This window comes from Rhipicephalus sanguineus, chromosome 1, assembly GCF_013339695.2.
Source record: "Rhipicephalus sanguineus isolate Rsan-2018 chromosome 1, BIME_Rsan_1.4, whole genome shotgun sequence".
NCBI classification, from domain to species: Eukaryota; Metazoa; Arthropoda; class Arachnida; order Ixodida; family Ixodidae; genus Rhipicephalus; species Rhipicephalus sanguineus.
Window position 1 is genome coordinate 12,189,389 of NC_051176.1, and position 18,416 is coordinate 12,207,804.

At 47.5% G+C, this 18,416-nt stretch overlaps 1 protein-coding gene across 1 annotated transcript in view; it reads right to left on the reverse strand.

Annotated features, from left to right (window-relative positions):
* Positions 1-5,318: 5,318 nt before the first annotated feature.
* The window catches only part of LOC119379626 (uncharacterized), a 62,798-nt gene continuing 49,700 nt past the window's right edge, over positions 5,319-18,416 (reverse strand). The window contains exon 7 of the mRNA XM_049412050.1: positions 5,319-5,528. Coding sequence (XP_049268007.1) covers positions 5,319-5,528 — 210 coding nt within the window. The remainder of the gene's footprint in view (positions 5,529-18,416) is intronic.

Here is an 18,416-nt window from a genome sequence, read left to right on the forward strand (position 1 = left end):
CTTGTTCAAGGCTGGAGCTATCAGAGGAGCTTGTGATCACCTAGCTTCTTCCAGCTTTTTACGTGGCTCGTCTACTCAGTCTGCTCGGTCTGCTTCGTAGTGAAGATCACGTCAGCTCGGTCTAACTTTTGATGGTATTAGCTAGCTAGGTTTTAGTTTACATGACAATGAATAGTTACATCTTAATTGGTAATATTGTTATGTGCCGCTTAATTAGAGGACGAAGAGGAGGAGGACGTGTTCGTTGCTGCTTTCGCCATCTTGGTTGTCACCCCTATCTCTGTGATTGTGTCAATACTGTAAATACAGCCTTTTCTGTCGTCTCCCCGTAATCTTTGGTGGAGGTGCTGGGTATCGATCCCAGTACCTCTCGCGGAACGGAATTATTCAATAACGGAGAGAGAATGCCTCGCTCTTGTTTGGGCCGTCGGCAAATTTCGTCCTTACCTGTTCACTTACCTGACCCTTCACCGTTGTCAGTGATCACCACGCCCTCTGCTGGGTGTCTTCTCTGAAGGATCCCACTGGTCGCCTTGGTCGTTGGGCATTGCGACTTCAAGAGTACACGTACACTGTCGTCTACAAGTCTGGCCGCTTGCATCAGGACGCCGACTGCCTGTCTCGATATCCCGTAGGCCCACCATAACCTTCGGCAAACGATACCATTCCATCTGTGCTCGCAATCACTGACCTCTTCAACATCTCTGCTGAGCAACGCCGTGACCCAACTCTCCGCAAGATCACTGACCGCCTCAACTCACCGACTCCTGACTCCTCCCTTCGTCTCTTCGTGCTACGCGATGGCACCTTGCTTCGTCGTAGTTTCATACCTCACGGTCCTGACCTCTTGCTTGTGATTCCGGCACACCTTCGTTCGACTGTTCTGGCCCAACTTCATGAAGTGCCGACAGCGGGGCACCTCGGATTATCCCGAACCTACGATCGTGCGCGCCGTCGTTTCTACTGGCCAGGAATGTACAGGTCGGTACGCCGTTACGTGGCCTCGTGCGACCTTTGTCAGCGCCGGAAGAAGTCAACACTCCCGCCTGCTGGCCATCTTCAGTCACTTGACATCCCATATGAGCCGTTTGATCGTGTCGGCCTCGACTTGCTTGGTCCATTTCCTACGTCTGTCTCGGGAAATCGATGGATCGCCGTTGCCACGGACTATGCTACACGGTTTGCAATTACTCGCGCACTTCCAACCAGCTGCGCGACCGACGTAGCAGACTTCTTGCTCCATAACGTCATCCTTGAACACGGGGCACCGCGCCAGCTCTTGACCGACCGTGGCAGACAGTTTCTTTCCAGGGTCATCAATGACATCCTGACGTCTTGCTCGACCAAACATAAGCTAACCGCGGCCTACCATCCACAGACGAATGGCTTGACGGAGCGGATGAACCGGACCATTACCGACATGCTAGCAATGTACGTGTCGGCCGACCACCAACACTGGGACACAACATTGCCTTTTGTCACGTTCGCGTATAACACGTCCCGGCACGAGACGGCTGGTTATTCACTTTTCTGTCTGTTATTCGGCCCAAATCCAGCGTTGCCTATGGACACGATGATGCCTCCTTCCATATGTCCAGCTACCGAGTACGCTCAAAAAGCCATTGCCCGCGCCGACCATGCACGTCAAGTTGTGCGCGTTTGGTTAACCGAATCGCAAGCGGGCCAACAATCTCGCTACGATCGCCGTCACAGAAACGCCCACTTTCTTCCTGGATCTCTTGTCCTCCTTTAGTCTCCAACACGACGTGTTGGGCTTTCTGAAAAGCTCCTCTTCCCGTACACCGGACCATACCGTGCATGCCGCCAAGTGACCGACGTGACGTATTAAATCGAGCCATTGTCTTCGTCCTCGTGGACTCAGCCCCGCACCGACATTGTTCACGTTGTCCGTCTGAAGCCCTATCAACTACCGGAACCCACCGACGCGTGTGTATAGTGACCATCCTCGCAACCGTCTTTGCCTGGGCGCACCGAGTCGGTGCTTTCACCGCCAGCGGGTAATGTTATGTGCCGCTTAACTAGAGGACGAAGAGGAGAGGACGTGTTCGTTGCTGCTTTCGCCATCTTGGTTGTCACCCCTATCTCTGTGATTGTGTCAATACTGTAAATACAGCCTTGTCTCTTGTCTCCCCTAACAATATTTTAATTAATGCGGCATGACTTACGAAGGCTTCATTAGCGAGGCCTTCATCAGTTTGGAGCTAAAAACATTACCCTAATTATCACGATACCAATTAGCATTACATTAGTGAGTAAGGTGCTAATTAATCCGGTTTTAATGAATGTGCCGTAACTACCATGGTGTTAGTTATCACGATCTAATTAGCTCAGTCATGGCTTTACTTTAGCATGGTCATAGCATGTCCTAACTACTTAGGTATACCACGCAGCCATTTAGTTAATAAGCTGGGCGCACGTGCTCCGGGAGCGAGCCGACGATGGGTAAGAGGACGAAGAGGGCGCGCGCCGGCCGAGCAAAGCGCAAGAATGTACAGGCTGATCATGGTGATTAGACACGTGGCCTCGGCGATTAGCTTCGGCCGCGGTGTTGTAAGGCGCTAATCTCAAAGGCGGCGGTGGTGATCATTTTAAAGGATACTTTGTGCAGACATTAAACGCTTGAAATGGGCTTAAACAGCCCGTATCTCTAAAAAACATGGCTCATCCATACGTCATAGGAATCGGTATAACAGGAAAGTGAAGCGTGTCTTCACAGAAGTTTGTGCTTATTGCGTAGTGATATATGAGAGCTTGTACAATGTCTATTCGTGTTTGGTAGCTCTAGCACCGGTTGAAGTGGATGCACCCATGTTGACGCCTAGTGGCATGTCTCCATTGCGACCACTAACGCCATGATTATGATTAAACCGTTGTGGTAGCTGAAGTCGTGAACATCTATTTGGACACAGCGAATCGTGAATCCCGCGTAAAGATGACATCAACAGGCTCATAATCGACACTGGAACCCGATATGCACTTCTTCAAAACGTCGTCAATTAAGGAGCTAAAGGGCACGGTGTGCGCTTTCTAGTAATGGGTACCGACGCCTGTGCTCATGCGTACACTGCCACACTGCGTTTCAGCAACACGGGAGGCAGAGGTTGGTAGCCTGAGCCGCAAATGCGTGCGTCCCGCTGGCCTCTCTCTCGCTTCAGGGCACGACATTCACCCGTCGAAATCGTGTACTTCCTTCAACGCGTATTGCAGCAGTTTTGTTAGTCGGTGCTCTCGCAATCGAAGCAGTCGGCGGCGGATAAATCCCGTTGGTGCATCTGGAAGCTGCACTACTCCGATGAACCGGTGCACGCTAACACGAAGCGAAAGGCAAAGAACGTAACTACGTCTAGGATGCCTCGGCGATGCCAGCGCCGCCACTGTCCCTCGCTCATATCGAGACGCTTGAACCATTACCTCCGATATCACGTGCAATCTCCGAGTAAGCGCTTGTAAGTGTCGATCGTGGCGCATTACTTCTTTTCACCTCTCACAGACGGCGTCACCTCTCCGCTCCGCCCCGCCTACCTACACCGACAACAGAGAGCACCGTGCGAGAGAGAATGTGTGAAATTTATCAGGCGCGTTCGTGAAGTGTCCAGTGCCTGCCAAGGTAGCTTAGTCGGTTGAGCGTTGGGCGCTTACCGTCGCGGCCGCAAGGTCGTGGGTTCGGTTCCCAGCAGCGGATCTTTTTCTTGAGTTTTTCTTTCCGGTTCGTGTCAGTCCAGTGTTACCAGCCAGCCGTTTTGGAGTAAGTGTAGTTTTTTCGTCGCCTAATAAGTTCAATAGGGTTTGTGGGATGGTTGAACGAAAACTTAAGAACCGCGTGTGAGGAGTCGTTAAAGATTTCTGCGGGGTCAAACACGTGACTTCTTTGTACAGTGCAGGAAGGGTATCATGTACCTTTTGCCGTTTTCATGTGGTTTTCATAGGCCAAACGAGTAGATGCATTGGCGTTAGGCTGATGGAACACAGGCGTTCGTTGCAAGGGAACGTATACTCACATGTATCCCAGGATGTTGCGCAGTGCCATTGCGCACCCATCTTTCATGAGGCTGAAGTGCTATCGAAAGACCGAGATCAAACTACACGAGAAATAATTCAAGCTTATAATATCAGAAAAAGGGGAGAACAGTGCATTACCGTGCCTTCTGTTGCCCTACATGATAGCGAGGTTAGGATTTTAGATAGCACATTATCTTAACATTTCTGGTGTTGGAGAGTACATGTGGTCTGCGTGAGGCTCTTTATTGTTCAGGATGGCAGCTGACCTGCCGTTTCATTGGTTTTGTGTGTCACGTGGGTGTGAGGATTGAAGTGTCCTTTTTTTCGTTCATGCCTTCTATTAAATATTCAGTTGCGTGTCAGCGCTGTGGTTTGTCTCCTGTGTCCACGTCGTTGTTGCGATAAGTTAAACATGTTGAGAGTTTCAGTGTCTTCATTGCCGACTTGTTTGTGTGCGGCTTCACGAGTGTGCTTTCAGGGCTGGTCGTAGAACGGCAAAAGTTCATGTTCAGACCTGGAACAATTGATAACAGCATGATGATGCGATAAGAAATCCCTGCCATTTATGATGTCGTGCGAGCAGGATGAAAAGACGATAAACTCAACAATGTAGTGGCTCTTCGCAATGATCAGTCGGGCAGTGCAGGCGGCTATACGTCTCCATTCGCTTTTCGTAAGGACATCTTATCAAGAGGTGTGGTCACTTTTCGAACTTTCCGGCAGTTTGTCGTCTATAACGGAAACGGCAGCACCGCTATCGACAAGCGCATATGCATGAGTGGCTTCAAAAAAATTCGGACAGTATTTGACGGCAAAGTTCGAGGACATGAGCATTTCGACAGTGCAGTTTTTGGCTCCTGAACTGCGGCGGTTAGCTTAACTCATTTTCAGGGGCTGGCCGACGACGTATTGGGGACAAGCAGCGGCCGCAGGGTGACGGTGAGCGACGAGACGTAGCTTGCGGGTGGTCACGTGAGGACGTGCTTGATTGAGGATCTGAAGTTTCCTAACGAGATGGGGGACTCATTACGGAGTTGTGTGAATGGGCGTCTGTGTAACCTGGGACGCGACAACGGCAGTATGCGGCGATATGGCCAGCGTCACCGCATGCGAAACAGATCGGCTGATTATCGCGCATTCGCCAGGCGATGGGAGCAGCCCATGTGGCGGACGACTGAGTCGGAGATATGCGGCACACCATGGAACGGCGATGGCTGGTGTACTAGCTGCCGCTTTACTGCCTCAGCATAGGTGTAAGGCACGGCGACAGGGTGCTGCCGTATGGACACCGGCATGGCCTAGGAATTCTGTTCTTGAAGTACATGTTTGAGCACGGCAGCCAATGGGGCTGGCTGCCGCAGCGGCTGTTGCTGTGAGAGCTCTTGGCTTTCAGCAAAAGGCAGTAGAGAAAGCTGACGAGCCACTTCCTCGCGCACCAAGTATTTCATTTGTGAGAGAAGGTATGACTGGTCAGGCACGACGTTCAGTGCAGTGGCTGGTTGGATCGTCTGGAATGAACGTCGCGCGAGAGCTGCTTGCCTCCCCAATTCGTCATAGCTCTGGCACAAAGTTACGACTTCGGAAACAGTGCTAGGAGACTTCGCGAGGAGCATCTGGAAAACATCGTCGTCGACACCCTTAGTGATGTGTTGTATCTTGGCATATTAGCTCATTGAGACATCGACGCGCCTGTAGAGATCGATGATGTCCTCGATATAGGCGGTGAAAGTTTCACCCGGTTACTGTGCCCGTGTACGCAGACGCTGTTCGGCGCCTAACTTCCACACGGCAGGGCGATATTGCGTCCTTGAAATTGGCCTAGTTCTCGAACTCAGATGATGGTGTTCGAACACAGATCTCGTGGCGCCACCACTCGTGATGATGATCGTTGAGCCCCTGTCATTGTCTTCCTACCTTCAGTATAATTGTCATGTGTGCTTGTATTTGTAGTTTTGTTGCGCCTCTTTATTGTGTCAATGTAGACCCCTTATTTTGAGTGTTGTGGAAACTCTTATTACAGTTCTGTTTCCTCATCACACTATTACGTCCTGTTTTTTAGATGACAATTTCCATGGCTGCTCACGGTGAACAGGAACGGCAACATAGCTAGCCACAAGTCTGACGCCTCAAGCCATCACTACATTTTTATTTATCCATAATCGTAAGAATTAAATATGGAAACATGACGCCGATTTCAGGAGTGTCTTTCGGAGCATATGACACTATTCACATCGCAGTCGCACATTTTAGTTGGCTATGCTCAAGCACACATATTTAAACGAGGCCTATCTTAACTGCTTTATTGTAAATCACAGACAATCTTAACACTTCTGATTTCACTCTGCCGAATCGCTCCGTGAGTTATTTGATAAGTTTTATTGAAATAATGCTAAAATTGAACACGTTTTTTTTTTGTTGTAGTGAGTGGGCACAGTGGAAAGTCTTATTGGACTTGCCTCAAATGAATACTTCACTATTTTAACAGTAGTCGGGCTACAATACGAGACGAGCCAGTCGACTAACTTATAAAGTCACTTGACTTTCCAGTGTGGGTCATTTGACCCACTCAGCAGTTACCGGCCAGAGTCTTCAGAGTCCCTCAGCAGTGGTAATTTCATCCTCCAGATAAGAGTTCTTGCACTCTTCCTAACAATGTCAAGGTACACTCCTGGAGCTCACCGACGCTCAGCCACAAAGAAAGTTGACATATCTCTTGAAAGAGAATCGTATACGTGTCAAGTGAGGAGTCACCGAAAAGAATTATACATACTCATTTTTCATTTCTTTAGGCGTAGCTTCGTCGTGATAACGCATCGCTGGGTCGACGACAATGCTACTATTCTTTTAATGCGATGGTGAATGTGATTACGATTTGCTAATGCCGTCGCCGAAAAGTGCAAACTCGCTGATCTGATTCTCGTGTTGAAAGCGATAGTAGATTAGCGTGCATCTCCTGAGCACTGGCGCTGACGAGCACTGATCCTATTACACTTACGATCAAGGATTCTCATCATGAATGCAGAAGAGCGCAACAGACAGAGACTGATGAAGATAACACACACAGCGCTAGGTATGTTATCTTCGTCAGTCCACGTCTGTTGCGCTATTCTTACATTCATTGTACGCTACCACAATGTCCAGGTCTCGCCACTTCAAGGATCCTCTTTAACGCTGGTCACCAAACTAGCTCTTGTAAGCTTTCGCTGAGAATAACAGAAAGTTGAGATAGTTGGTAGGGGCTCAGCTGAAAAACAAAGCTTTGCTTGGAGACAGGGCCAGAAGAGAAAGTTAAGCACCGTTCGTCTTCAGTTTTTCTGTTTCCCTCTGTTCACACCTAATTTAAGTTATCGCTGGCTCTCACCTCAATGTCCTTGACGGGCACTCACGTGCAACCAGATTTAATTCACCCCTTAATTATCTCATGTGTCACCTGCTGAAGCAGTCACTTGTACTCAGGCTTATAGGCACTTTCCGACGTTGCAATTATCAATCAATCAATCAATCACTCATTTTTCCAATTCACTACCACGTCAGCATCAGCGTCAGCAACATAACGGACACGACAACAAGAACAAGAAGATGCTACCTAGAACCCTGACAAGGTCCTTGCCCAATGCTTGACAGCTAAAAGAACATACTATGCATGACTTCGGCTGGGTAGCGCATAAAACTCAGAGACAAATAATAGAGACGTAGACAGCAGAAGCGCTAACTTCAAACCAGGTTTATTTCGGAACATGTAAGATTATACATCAACAATCAAACGATCTCAAGCATCAGGCTCATGGCATGAAAATTCTTTAGGCTATCAAGAAACCATTTCGTACTACTGCGCAGAATACCACCTGCGTCGGAGAGCAATGACAACACAAAACCAAAAAAAGGAAAACAAAAAATAACACTTAACAGTACAGTACTCGAGTCATTTCGAAAAACAGCGAAATACAAATCTCCATACACGCTTTTCTATTCTACGTGCGACATCAGGTATTCACGCGATTTTATGAAGCTACGCTAAGGAATGATAACTCCTTATCGTGTAGGTGTACAGACGGCTGGCTTATGCACAAGGTGCCTTGCCTCTGGATGACGCAAGCCTCTTCTATCTCGCGAGGTAATTGTACCCTGTGACGGGATAAAACGGAGGTTAGTTCAAGCTGCGGATCGCAACCACACTGACGGCAATGTAAGGCCAAATTCGACGACGGATCACATTTTAAGGAGCTGTGCTGCTCGCTCAGACGAATGTTCAGGCAGCGGCCAGCCTGGCCCACGTAAGCTTTCCCACCTGAAATTGGGATCTGGTACACAACCCCTTTACACAAGACACAAAGCGAAGGCTTTGTGCACCATTCTTCATGGTGCACTGACCTCTTGCTTCTTCGTTTCTTTTTTGCCGGTACTGCAGTCCGGGCAAATCTCCTTTAGCTTATTTGTGGCTGAGAAAACAACACTAACGTTAAAGCGTGCCGCCACTCTCTTGAAGCGGTGGGATAATCCGTGAATGTAAGGGATCACCGAGCACGGCCTGTTTTGCTCACTTCTTCCTTCCGGCGCTGACTTTCCAGGTGCTCTTACTTATTTTAGCACACGTTCACTGGTGGCTGCTATTACAGCATCAGGGTAATCTGCCTGCTGCAATTTTTTCGCCCGTTCGTGAACGCTTTGGACCAGGTGCGGGCAGGACTTTGATATCGCAGACCGGATGCATGACATCGCAATGCCGTTTTTCACAAGTCTCGAGTGGTCAGACTGATAGCTGTGCAAACCATTTTTCGATCTTGGTCTATACTGCCAGCATATCTCCTCAGGGCAAAAAAACCTGAAGGTCGAAGTACTGCAAAGTATCGTTCTGTGGGATCTCGCATGTGAACGCGAGTCCCTGCCCTTGTTCCCTGAACACCTTCATAACGTCAACCATTTTTAAATGCGAAGCATTTCTTAGCGAACTTCTGCGACACTTTGAGCGTATCTATCTATCTATCTATCTATCTATCTATCTATCTATCTATCTATCTATCTATCTATCTATCTATCTCTATATATCTATCTATCTATCTATCTATCTATCTATCATCTATCTATCTCTATCTATCTATCTATCTATTATCTATCTATCTATCTATCTATCTATCTATCTATCTCTATCTATCTGTATGTCTGTCTGTCTGTCTGTCTGTCTGTCTGTATGTCTGTCTATTGACAAGTCTACTCGCATTCACAAGTGGTCGCTCTCTTTAATCCAATCATATTCACCGGGATCGACACAAACACTGGAACTCAAAGTCGTCCATACGCCCATTTCTGCTACTAAGGTCGCGGCATATCAAGCAGGTGCTCATTCGCTTCAACCTGCACTCACTCACGTTGACATGTTTACACACACTCACAAGTGTTCGCTCGCCCTAATCCACTCATATTCACCGGGAATGACACAAACACTGCAACTCACATTCGTACATACGCCTACTTCTACTAAGGTCGCGGCATATCAAGCAGGCGCTCATTCACTTCAACCTGCACTCACTCACATTGATAGGTCTACACGCACTCACAAGGGTTCGCTTGCTTTAATCCCCTCATATTTACCGGCATTGACAAAAACACTGGAACTCATAGTCGTGCATACGCCGACTTCGCTACTAAGGTCGCGCCATATCAACAGGCGCTCGTTCACGTCAACTCGCACTCGCTCACGTTTACAAGTGTACTCGCACTCACAAGTGTTGCTCGACTTAATTCACTCATACTCACCGGATTGACAGAGGCACTGCAACTCACATTCGTTCATACACCCAATTCTGCTACTAAGGCCGCGCCATATCAAACAGGTGGTTATTCACGTCAACTCGCACTCACGTTGACAGGTCTACTCGCACTCCCACGTGTTTGCTTGCCTTAATCCACTCATATTCACCGGGATTGATACAAACACTGCAAGTCACATTGGTGCATACGCCCACTTCTGACTAAGGTAACGGCATATGAAACAGGTACTCCTTCACGTCAACCCGCACTCACTGGCGTTGACAGGTCTACTCGCTTTCACAAGTGTTCGCTCGCCTGAGTGCACTCATATTCACCGGGATGGACACAGACACTGCTACTCACATTTGTGCATATGCCCACTTCTGCTTCTGATGTCGCGGCTTTTAAACAGGTGCTCATTCACGACAACTGGCACTCACTCACGTTGACAGGTCTACTTGCACTCCCAAGAGTTCGCTCACTTTGTTCCACTCATATTCACCGACAGTAACAAAAACACTGGAACTCACAGTCGCGCATTCACCCACTTCTGCTACTATGGTCGCGCCATATCGAACAGGTGCTCATTCACGTAAACTCGCACTCACTCATGCTGACATGTCTACGCGCACTCAGAAGTGTTCTCTCGCCTTAATCCACTCATATTCACCGGGAATGGCAGAAACACTGCAACTCACATTCGTGCATACACCAACTTCTGCTTCTTTGGTCGTGGCATAAGGTTGCGGGGGGGGGGATGCACGTAGTGGCAGTGCATGTTTAAGCATGGCGTGTGCCTAACGCAAAAGCGCAGAGCCGCCGTCAGTCTTCGAAAGTGAACGCCTATATAATCAATGTAAAAGCTCCAGAGGTTTCCGCTCTTGCCGAGGCTGGTGTCCGTTCCGGAATATTCTACCAAAACATAGATAGCCCTGGAGAACAGGCGCACGGAAATTAGCAAGCGATGGTGGATCCCACAACAGTAACGCAAGGTGCCGACCATGAGGCGTCAGCTCTGGAAGTGTACCAAAGTCAACCAGCCAACGTATGGAACCTCGACGGTTGCATTACGAGAACAACTTTCATGAAGTTTCCTAGACTTTTTTTTGTATCAGCAAGAGAAGATGTCTCAGATTACACTTTATAAGTGTGACTGTAGACGCCACACTTTGTTCCCTTTCCCTCCTGTCATATCGTGAGCTTTAAAGGGGCTCGAAAAAATCCGCCTGCCCTCTTTCGGTTGGCACAGCCGCTAGCCGTAGTGACTGGCTGTTTCCGATCGACAATCGATACAGAACCTGGTGCGAAAAATATCCCACGTTGTCAGATATCACTCTTGGTTGTCGAAGCCCGAGGGGCGTCTTCCAAGGCGAAGTAGACATGCTATTGGCCGCGAGGAGTTACGGAGTCGCCCTCTATCGGATGCGCCTCGATTGCGTGCTAGGTAGGATACCGCCAGCGCGCTCCCTATAGGTTTTGCTGTCGGCGCTCTACAAAAACACCTCGCGGAAGCCCTCCAGGGCATTTCTGTAACTACTTTCGAAAGGAACTGTGTTCTTTACTGTCAAAATAATAATTTTCAACGAACTGAAAGCACAAGATATTCTACAGTCGCTGTCTTTTTGCAGAAAACCAGCACCCGCTTCACGCGGTCACCGCGTTGGAGACCCCTGAACCGGCCTCTTGCGTTAACTATGTGAAATATCTCGTTAGAGGAGACTGCCTGTATAACCAAACGGAGCATAACAGAAAGAAGCCTCAAGCCAGCGATCGCACGGGTTCGCGACGACTGACGGTGCCTCTGCATGTATGAGCGTCTGCATGTATGTTCGTACTGGTGGTTTCGCTTTTGCTACGAGCGCGTTTTGGCACCGCGCTGTGAACTTTAGGCCGCAAAATATGAGAATTTGTGAGTACACAAAGAACTACTGTTGCGCGGACGCTATCAGAGCAGTTCAAAAACAATTTCGTTACAACTACGGCTTCGGTGCACATGGCAACTTTGTGATGTGCAGTCCCGACGAATCGGTGTTTTTTTTTCGGTCTAAATTCGTGTACGTTTCAATGTCATTTGACAAGTTGTCTCGTACTGCGTATTGATCGCTGTTCTCAGCGGGAAAATGCCGCTGCTTCTGTTTCTTTGTTCATTGCATTCGTTTCGTTTGGTGATCACACAAAACGTGAGCAAATGCGACGCCTTTTTTTTAATGCTCCTTAATTATCGGCCCCTTCGCATACCCATTGGTAACGATAAAGAGCGGAATTTTCTGCTTAACGAGAAAGGTCTTGCACGTTGTACAAACCCGCGCCACGGTTTCACCCCACTCAGGCGCCGCCACTAAACTCAACGTTTCACGCATGGCACTACTTAGCGGCGTCAAGTCTTTCATGTGCCATAGTCTTTCACACACGTCGCACACGTATCCAAACGGAGTGTTTACGAAGTCCGTGTCGAAAGATCGAGTCGCACTGGCGCTTTCGCTAAGTTTCACAGTATAGGCAGTCGATCGGCGAGCCTTGACGTCATCGACGGCGTCTTGTTGTTGCTGCTGCAGAGATGGTCGGGCACGTCGCTCAGCATCCTGGCGATGCCGGTTTGCTAGACGTTCCTCCCATTCCTCCAGTGCCTCCGCAGCACGTTTAGCCTTCCTCTGTTCATTCTTCGTACGCAGAACCGCTAATTGCGAGGCAACTTCTTCGGGATCCGATGACATAAGCGTCTCGGCTCTTGTGTGCCGTTGAGCAGCATTTGCGCTCTCCTTCTCCATGGCGTTACCCACCTGCAGGAGGAAGGAAAAACTAAGGAGAGGCCCTCGCTATCCGAGCTGCAGCGCAAAACGTGTGGCGGAAGTCACGTGGTTTTTTTCGCAACGGCTGCTGGGATTCCTCGGGCACGCCGCCGGCTCGTGTACTCTGCTCCACCACCACAGAGCCGGCCACAGAGTTGCGAATATGCATTTTATGCGATCGTTTCGTTTCGCGGATGACGCACGGTTTTGGAAGCCTACAGTGAGCGTCGGTCTTCACGATTGCGTGTTCAGTTCATTCAGCATGCAGACTCAAGGGGTTGTTTTCGAAGCCCGCTACAGCTTCTCCGCAAAGGCTTCGCGGCGCAGCTTCCTTGTTAGCCTTTGGCACCGTGCTGTTGTGTCCCTTAGCGGTGAAATGCTACATTTCCGAGAAAAAAAAACGACACCTCTTAATGTGGGAGACGGCGGTGATCCGTTCCCGCGCACGACGGTGACGATTGGAAAGCATTGGCCCGGAGCGCTCAGCGAAGGTTCCAGCGTCAAGAGTAGAAAAGACGTGCCTGACCCAATATTGTTTCACTCAGTCAGGTGATTTGTAAAGCAACTTGGAGCGCTCGGATTTTTTACCTTTTGTGCGCGGTAAGTTTATGTGCGCCAAAGTTTTTTCTATGCGGTCGTAGACGACCGACCCGTGCCACTGTAGGCTCGAGTGCCACGACGTTCGTGCAAACGTTAAGACACACACAGGCCGGGGATAATCTGGAGGCGCCGCATGCCCTACGTATGAAGACCAATTCAGATGTTGCTGTTAGATTACGTCGCGTAGAATTGCTGTATATGCTACCTTCAGGTAGCATATACAGTGACTCTAAAATGTCGCGTGCCCTTAACTTACCGTTTCTCCTGGAAAAAAAAAGCGATCGAGCTGCCCGCGGCGACCATCCTGCCGAAGTGCACCATTGCTTTCTTGCATTCAGCTGAATAAACATGAAGCACAAAGTTGGAAATTTATTGGAAAAGCTCAGCACGCTTGCACACAGTAAAACACAGCAACGGTGATGAACAACAACTGCACGAGTTATTGCCCCTTAAACTGAGTCAATTTTGTGAACATCTGCCGGACCTGGACACTGTGCAGGCCCTCCGTTGCCTGCTTTCCAACATGGAACAACCGCACGTTAGCGTAAGTTTCAGCAACACTCCTAACAAGATGTATGTAGTGGTTGTCCATCGGACGGTTGTCGAACATATGGTCATGTAGCTCAGTGAAAAGCTGTTTGCTGTGAAAAGAATCAAGGACTTCATGCACAATATCTAGTAGCAGTGACTTTGATGCCAACTTGTTCAGGCGCACTGCAGTCCTGATCACAGACTCTGTTTTCTGATTATTTTCAACACACTTTAGATGGGTATGTCAGCCCACCTCTGTTCTTTCGTTCAATAAGCGAGTGCGTGCTTCCTCGTTCTCTAGTAAGCAGTGCACTAGTGCAGTGCTCACAAGTCAATTTTGTGGCCAATTTATGTGCTACATACCCTGCCATGTATGTCACATTACGTCCACCACATTCACCAATGTAGCCAGGAGCTGCGATGTAGTCGTAGTCAGCAGCTGTTATTGCAGACTGCTCAACAGCATTGCTGTCTAGGAGTTGCCTCCTTTCTGCCGATATTCAGCAGTTCGGTAGAAGGAGCCTTGGAAGTGCTGCTGCATGAAAGTATGGCGATGCTGTCTAGGCTCAAACAGTTGCCTGTTGAGACATCAGCCAGTTCATTTTGGACGATGATTTTTTTGAAAGCAGCACGAAACTGTTGTGTGGTCGGGTTGTCGTTATGTCCACCGTGTGCTCGAATCAGGCCAAAAAAACAGTTCTAGGTGGTCCTGGCAAATTTTGTGGGCCGGAATGTACTTTAGCAGTCGTTTTTTAGAGACAACGAAATGAAAAGACTAATCAGGTTGCATGCAGATAATGAAACCTAAGAAACCTGTTTTTCCGCCTGTTTCAATCACTCGTCTCCCAGTTCCAGGCTTCTTCAAGGAGGAGAGATAATGTGTTGTGTTTTGAACATAGCATCAACAGCTTCGATATTCCTTTCACTTACAGGTTTCTTCCAACCTTTTTGATGTCACTTCTCGAATTCAGAACATCGAAGGTGTCATTGATCTTTAAAAAAAGTTTTCTGTTGCCTTTGAGCCACAAAAGCCTTCTATGCGAAGTTCCCTGCACAGCTAATGCTGTCGCTACAGAAGTACTCATTACTTGGGCAGCGAGTCTGACCTTCATGGGCTGTCGTTGCCACTCAATCTGGGCTCTGCGCAGCTTATTCGCCAAGTGTAGGCCTTCTTTCTGCTGGACATTATGAAGACACTCAATATGCCCCCAAGCAACCGTTCCTCCCTGGTGGTCAATGAAGCATTTCTTATGTGCCAGTGCATTTCTGACGAGTTTCAACATGTGGCACGGATCTAAAATGCAGCTACTGGGTCTTGGTTTGCTGGATGGGGAAAGTTGTTTTGAGATCACCCACATGCTGGAAATTGCACCCAAGCTCTTGTAGCATTGTCAGATTTGCAGGTGCGCCATCACAAGTAAGTGAAACCACCATAGCTCCAGCGTCATGTGCCTTATGGAGGCACTGGGTGACCAGGTTCGCTCTTTGTGTTCCAACTAGGCCATCCACGAGAAAGTAACCTAGTGGCAACTTCCACCGTCCATTAATAGCGACAGCCATTATAACAAATGCAGATTTTGCTTGTGGTAGCGAGTCACTGTCAATACCTGTGCAAAGTCAACAAACCCATCAAAATTATGTTTGTCCACTGAATGTTCTGCCGAATTCCATTTCATCTACCATGAGACTGCAGATAGTTCGATGCCCTTTGCTTGCCGACTCTGCACACTTCATTTTAGTGCTTGAAAGCTTCTGTTGCAGCCCTGCTTGCCCATCAACAGTCTCGTATCACTTTCTGAGCGTTCTAGGATGTGGGAGGCACGTATCAAACACTTTCCTTACTACTGATAGACTCTTGGAGAATAGAAGTTTAAAGTTGGTGCAATGTTCTCAGTTCAGGGAGTACTTATTTGGAGTGGTAGTTCGACCATGCTTAGTGGACTGCCTTTCAAGCAGATGCTTATTTGCAGTGCCTAGGCCACCCAGAACGGACACTTGCTCTGAGCAGGTATTCCCTTGGTTATGACAAAACTGATTTAAGCTCAGCGTTCTTCTTTTGTAGTCTCCGCCTTGTTTTCTGCACCTTTTGATACTTTTTCTCGACTGAGCTTGCATTGCAGAAAACCATGCAGCCCTTGCTCGTAATAAGCTTTTTCAGGTGTGTCCTCCTATGAAAAGAAATAAAAAAAATATAGTGCATCATTAGAGTAATGCACAAGCCTCGCATATTGCACTTTGTGCATGTATAAAGCACAATGTACTCCGAGTGTCTCGAAGAAAGCAGAATAAAGCTGCTCGGTTTATGGTATAATTCTACTTGTATATACATGAATTGTGTCATCTCCGATAGAAATGCTCAGCATGCTATTACTCGCAATGACCAGAAAATTTTATCTTTTTCTCCCTCACTGTATAACGCTACCTCACTTGCCCAGTTGCATATTTTACCGCTGCATACCTCACATTGAGTCTTATACACCTACAACATTAACCCTATTTTTTCTTGGAAAAAGTATAAAATTTGTCTTTAACCTTATAAATAAGACAATAGAACGAGTTACTTTCCACAATCCACAATCGATAACACAATCTTTATTTCAACTATCATACTAATATATCTGGATCCCTCGCACTTTCAGTACCTATTCGCATTGTCAGCTGACTGATTGGAGCTGCTGTTTTCTTTACTTTGCTAATTGAGAACATCTGTAAGAATGTTTAGCTTGCATTAGTGTTTCTCAGCTTGTAAAAGCGAGTGCTGCTTTACCAACAGTATAGCTGTTTTGTTTGTCAAATAATTATGGTCTAGTTCACATCCTCCTATGTGATGCCTCCAGTGGTCCCTTGAAGCATTTGTATAACAAGTCAATAAAATTGACTCACCGATTCTCTTCTGGTAGCTGCAAAGGCATCCAAGCAGGAGATTCCATACAGGCTTCTCATCTTGATGTGCAGGCCACTCACACTTAAAAATTCATTGGGTTTATTGATTCATTTGCATACAGAGCACAACGCTAATTAGGCTATTAGTAAAAATCGTTGTTGCAGAATCAAACTAAGTCCACTCACACAGTGTGTGTGCCTGCACATGCTTTGTTAAATGGTAATCTAATACAGTAAAAGCTCATTAAATCGCAATCGAAGGAGATTACAAATTTGTTCGAATTAAGCGGAGTTCAAATTAGCGCGCAGGTGCTAGAATGAACGGATATTGCACCACACTACGCGGGCGGAATTCAAAGAAGCCACCACCGGACTCGTTACTGCGAATTAGCTGCTACCACGCTTTCGCATCAGATGATTTGCAGATTAGGTTGATGGAGCTCTAACAGCGATTAATTATCAGTCAATGATACGCCAGAAACAAGCCCTGACATAGATTCATGTGAGCTGTGAGCCTTAGTGCCAAATATATGATGCTCTTTATGCTTTCAAACAAGTTTATTTACATGGCAGAGTTAGCACAATCATAATTAAAATAATCAGTAATTTACATTTGCTTGCATTTCTTTTGTCAAGCTCCATGATCATCGTTGGCAGCTGGCGCAAGAGCTCCAGCAAGTATCCGAATTCTCAGCTGCTGAGAAATGGTGCCGTTTCATTGCTGTGCATCTCCAATAAATTTGTTCTGGTTTTGCATCACGTTGTGATCACTTGGGGCAGACTACTATGAGGAGCAATAAAAATTAGGGGCTCCTAGTTCGAATTAACCATCGTGTTTGAATTGTCGGAAGTTTTCCCATGGAAATACACAGGGCTGTCCTGGAACAAGGGCGTCAGTTCAAATCAACTGCAAGTTCGAATTAACAAGCTTTTACTGTAGTGCATGCTGTGGGTGGGTTATTCACACTATTATATATATGATATGTACTATCCTCGTCAAATGAAACCTGAACAGCGGCAAGCCTTTGCAACGGTATAGTTCGCGCCGTCCAGTTATCTTCTTTTTTTTTACTATGGACAGGTGCGCATAGCCCAGTGCGGCCAAACCGGATGCGCGCACATTTGAATGGTGATGACTGGACGGCGCGCACTATACCGTTGCGAAGGCTTGCCGCTGTTCGGGTTTCATTTGACGAGGATAGTACTGAGCATATACACAGGGCTATGACATTCATGGTGTTGGATTGTGCTTGCAAAATAGGCACGCTTGGCAGAGCAGGTTACCATTGGTCGTCTCCTTCTCCTTGGTGTCTCAACAAAGGCAGAGGTGGATGGCAATTGGCAGATTGAATGGCAGATTGGATGGAAAAGTTGGTAGTTCCTGCACAGTATAAGCAGTTTGGTGACACAGCCCACTTAAAAAATGCCTGTGGCCCCATTCGTCTTCCCTTCTTTTCATGCCGCACATCATGACATAATTAGAAATGAAGCAGAACAGGAGCCTAATCGCATGACTGCTTGACATGCCCTCAGTTAGACCACAGAGGCAGCTTGTGTGCATTAGATACCAATACCTCGTGACATCATTGGAAAAGAAAGCAAAGTTTACTTATTGTTACAGTCTCTCACACTTGCCCGCATGTTGAGGCAAAATTAAATGTTTACATATTTTATTAACTAATGTGCTGATTTTCATAATCTTGAAGCATTGCACCAACAAAAGCGAGGGGCAAAACAGTGTGGCAGCATGAATCCGCCTCTTTCATTTTCCTGTGCTGCCCTCTGCCGTTTTAGTAGGACTTTGTTAGGGGCCGGCTGGTATTGCCAAAAGCAAAGCCTTCGAGA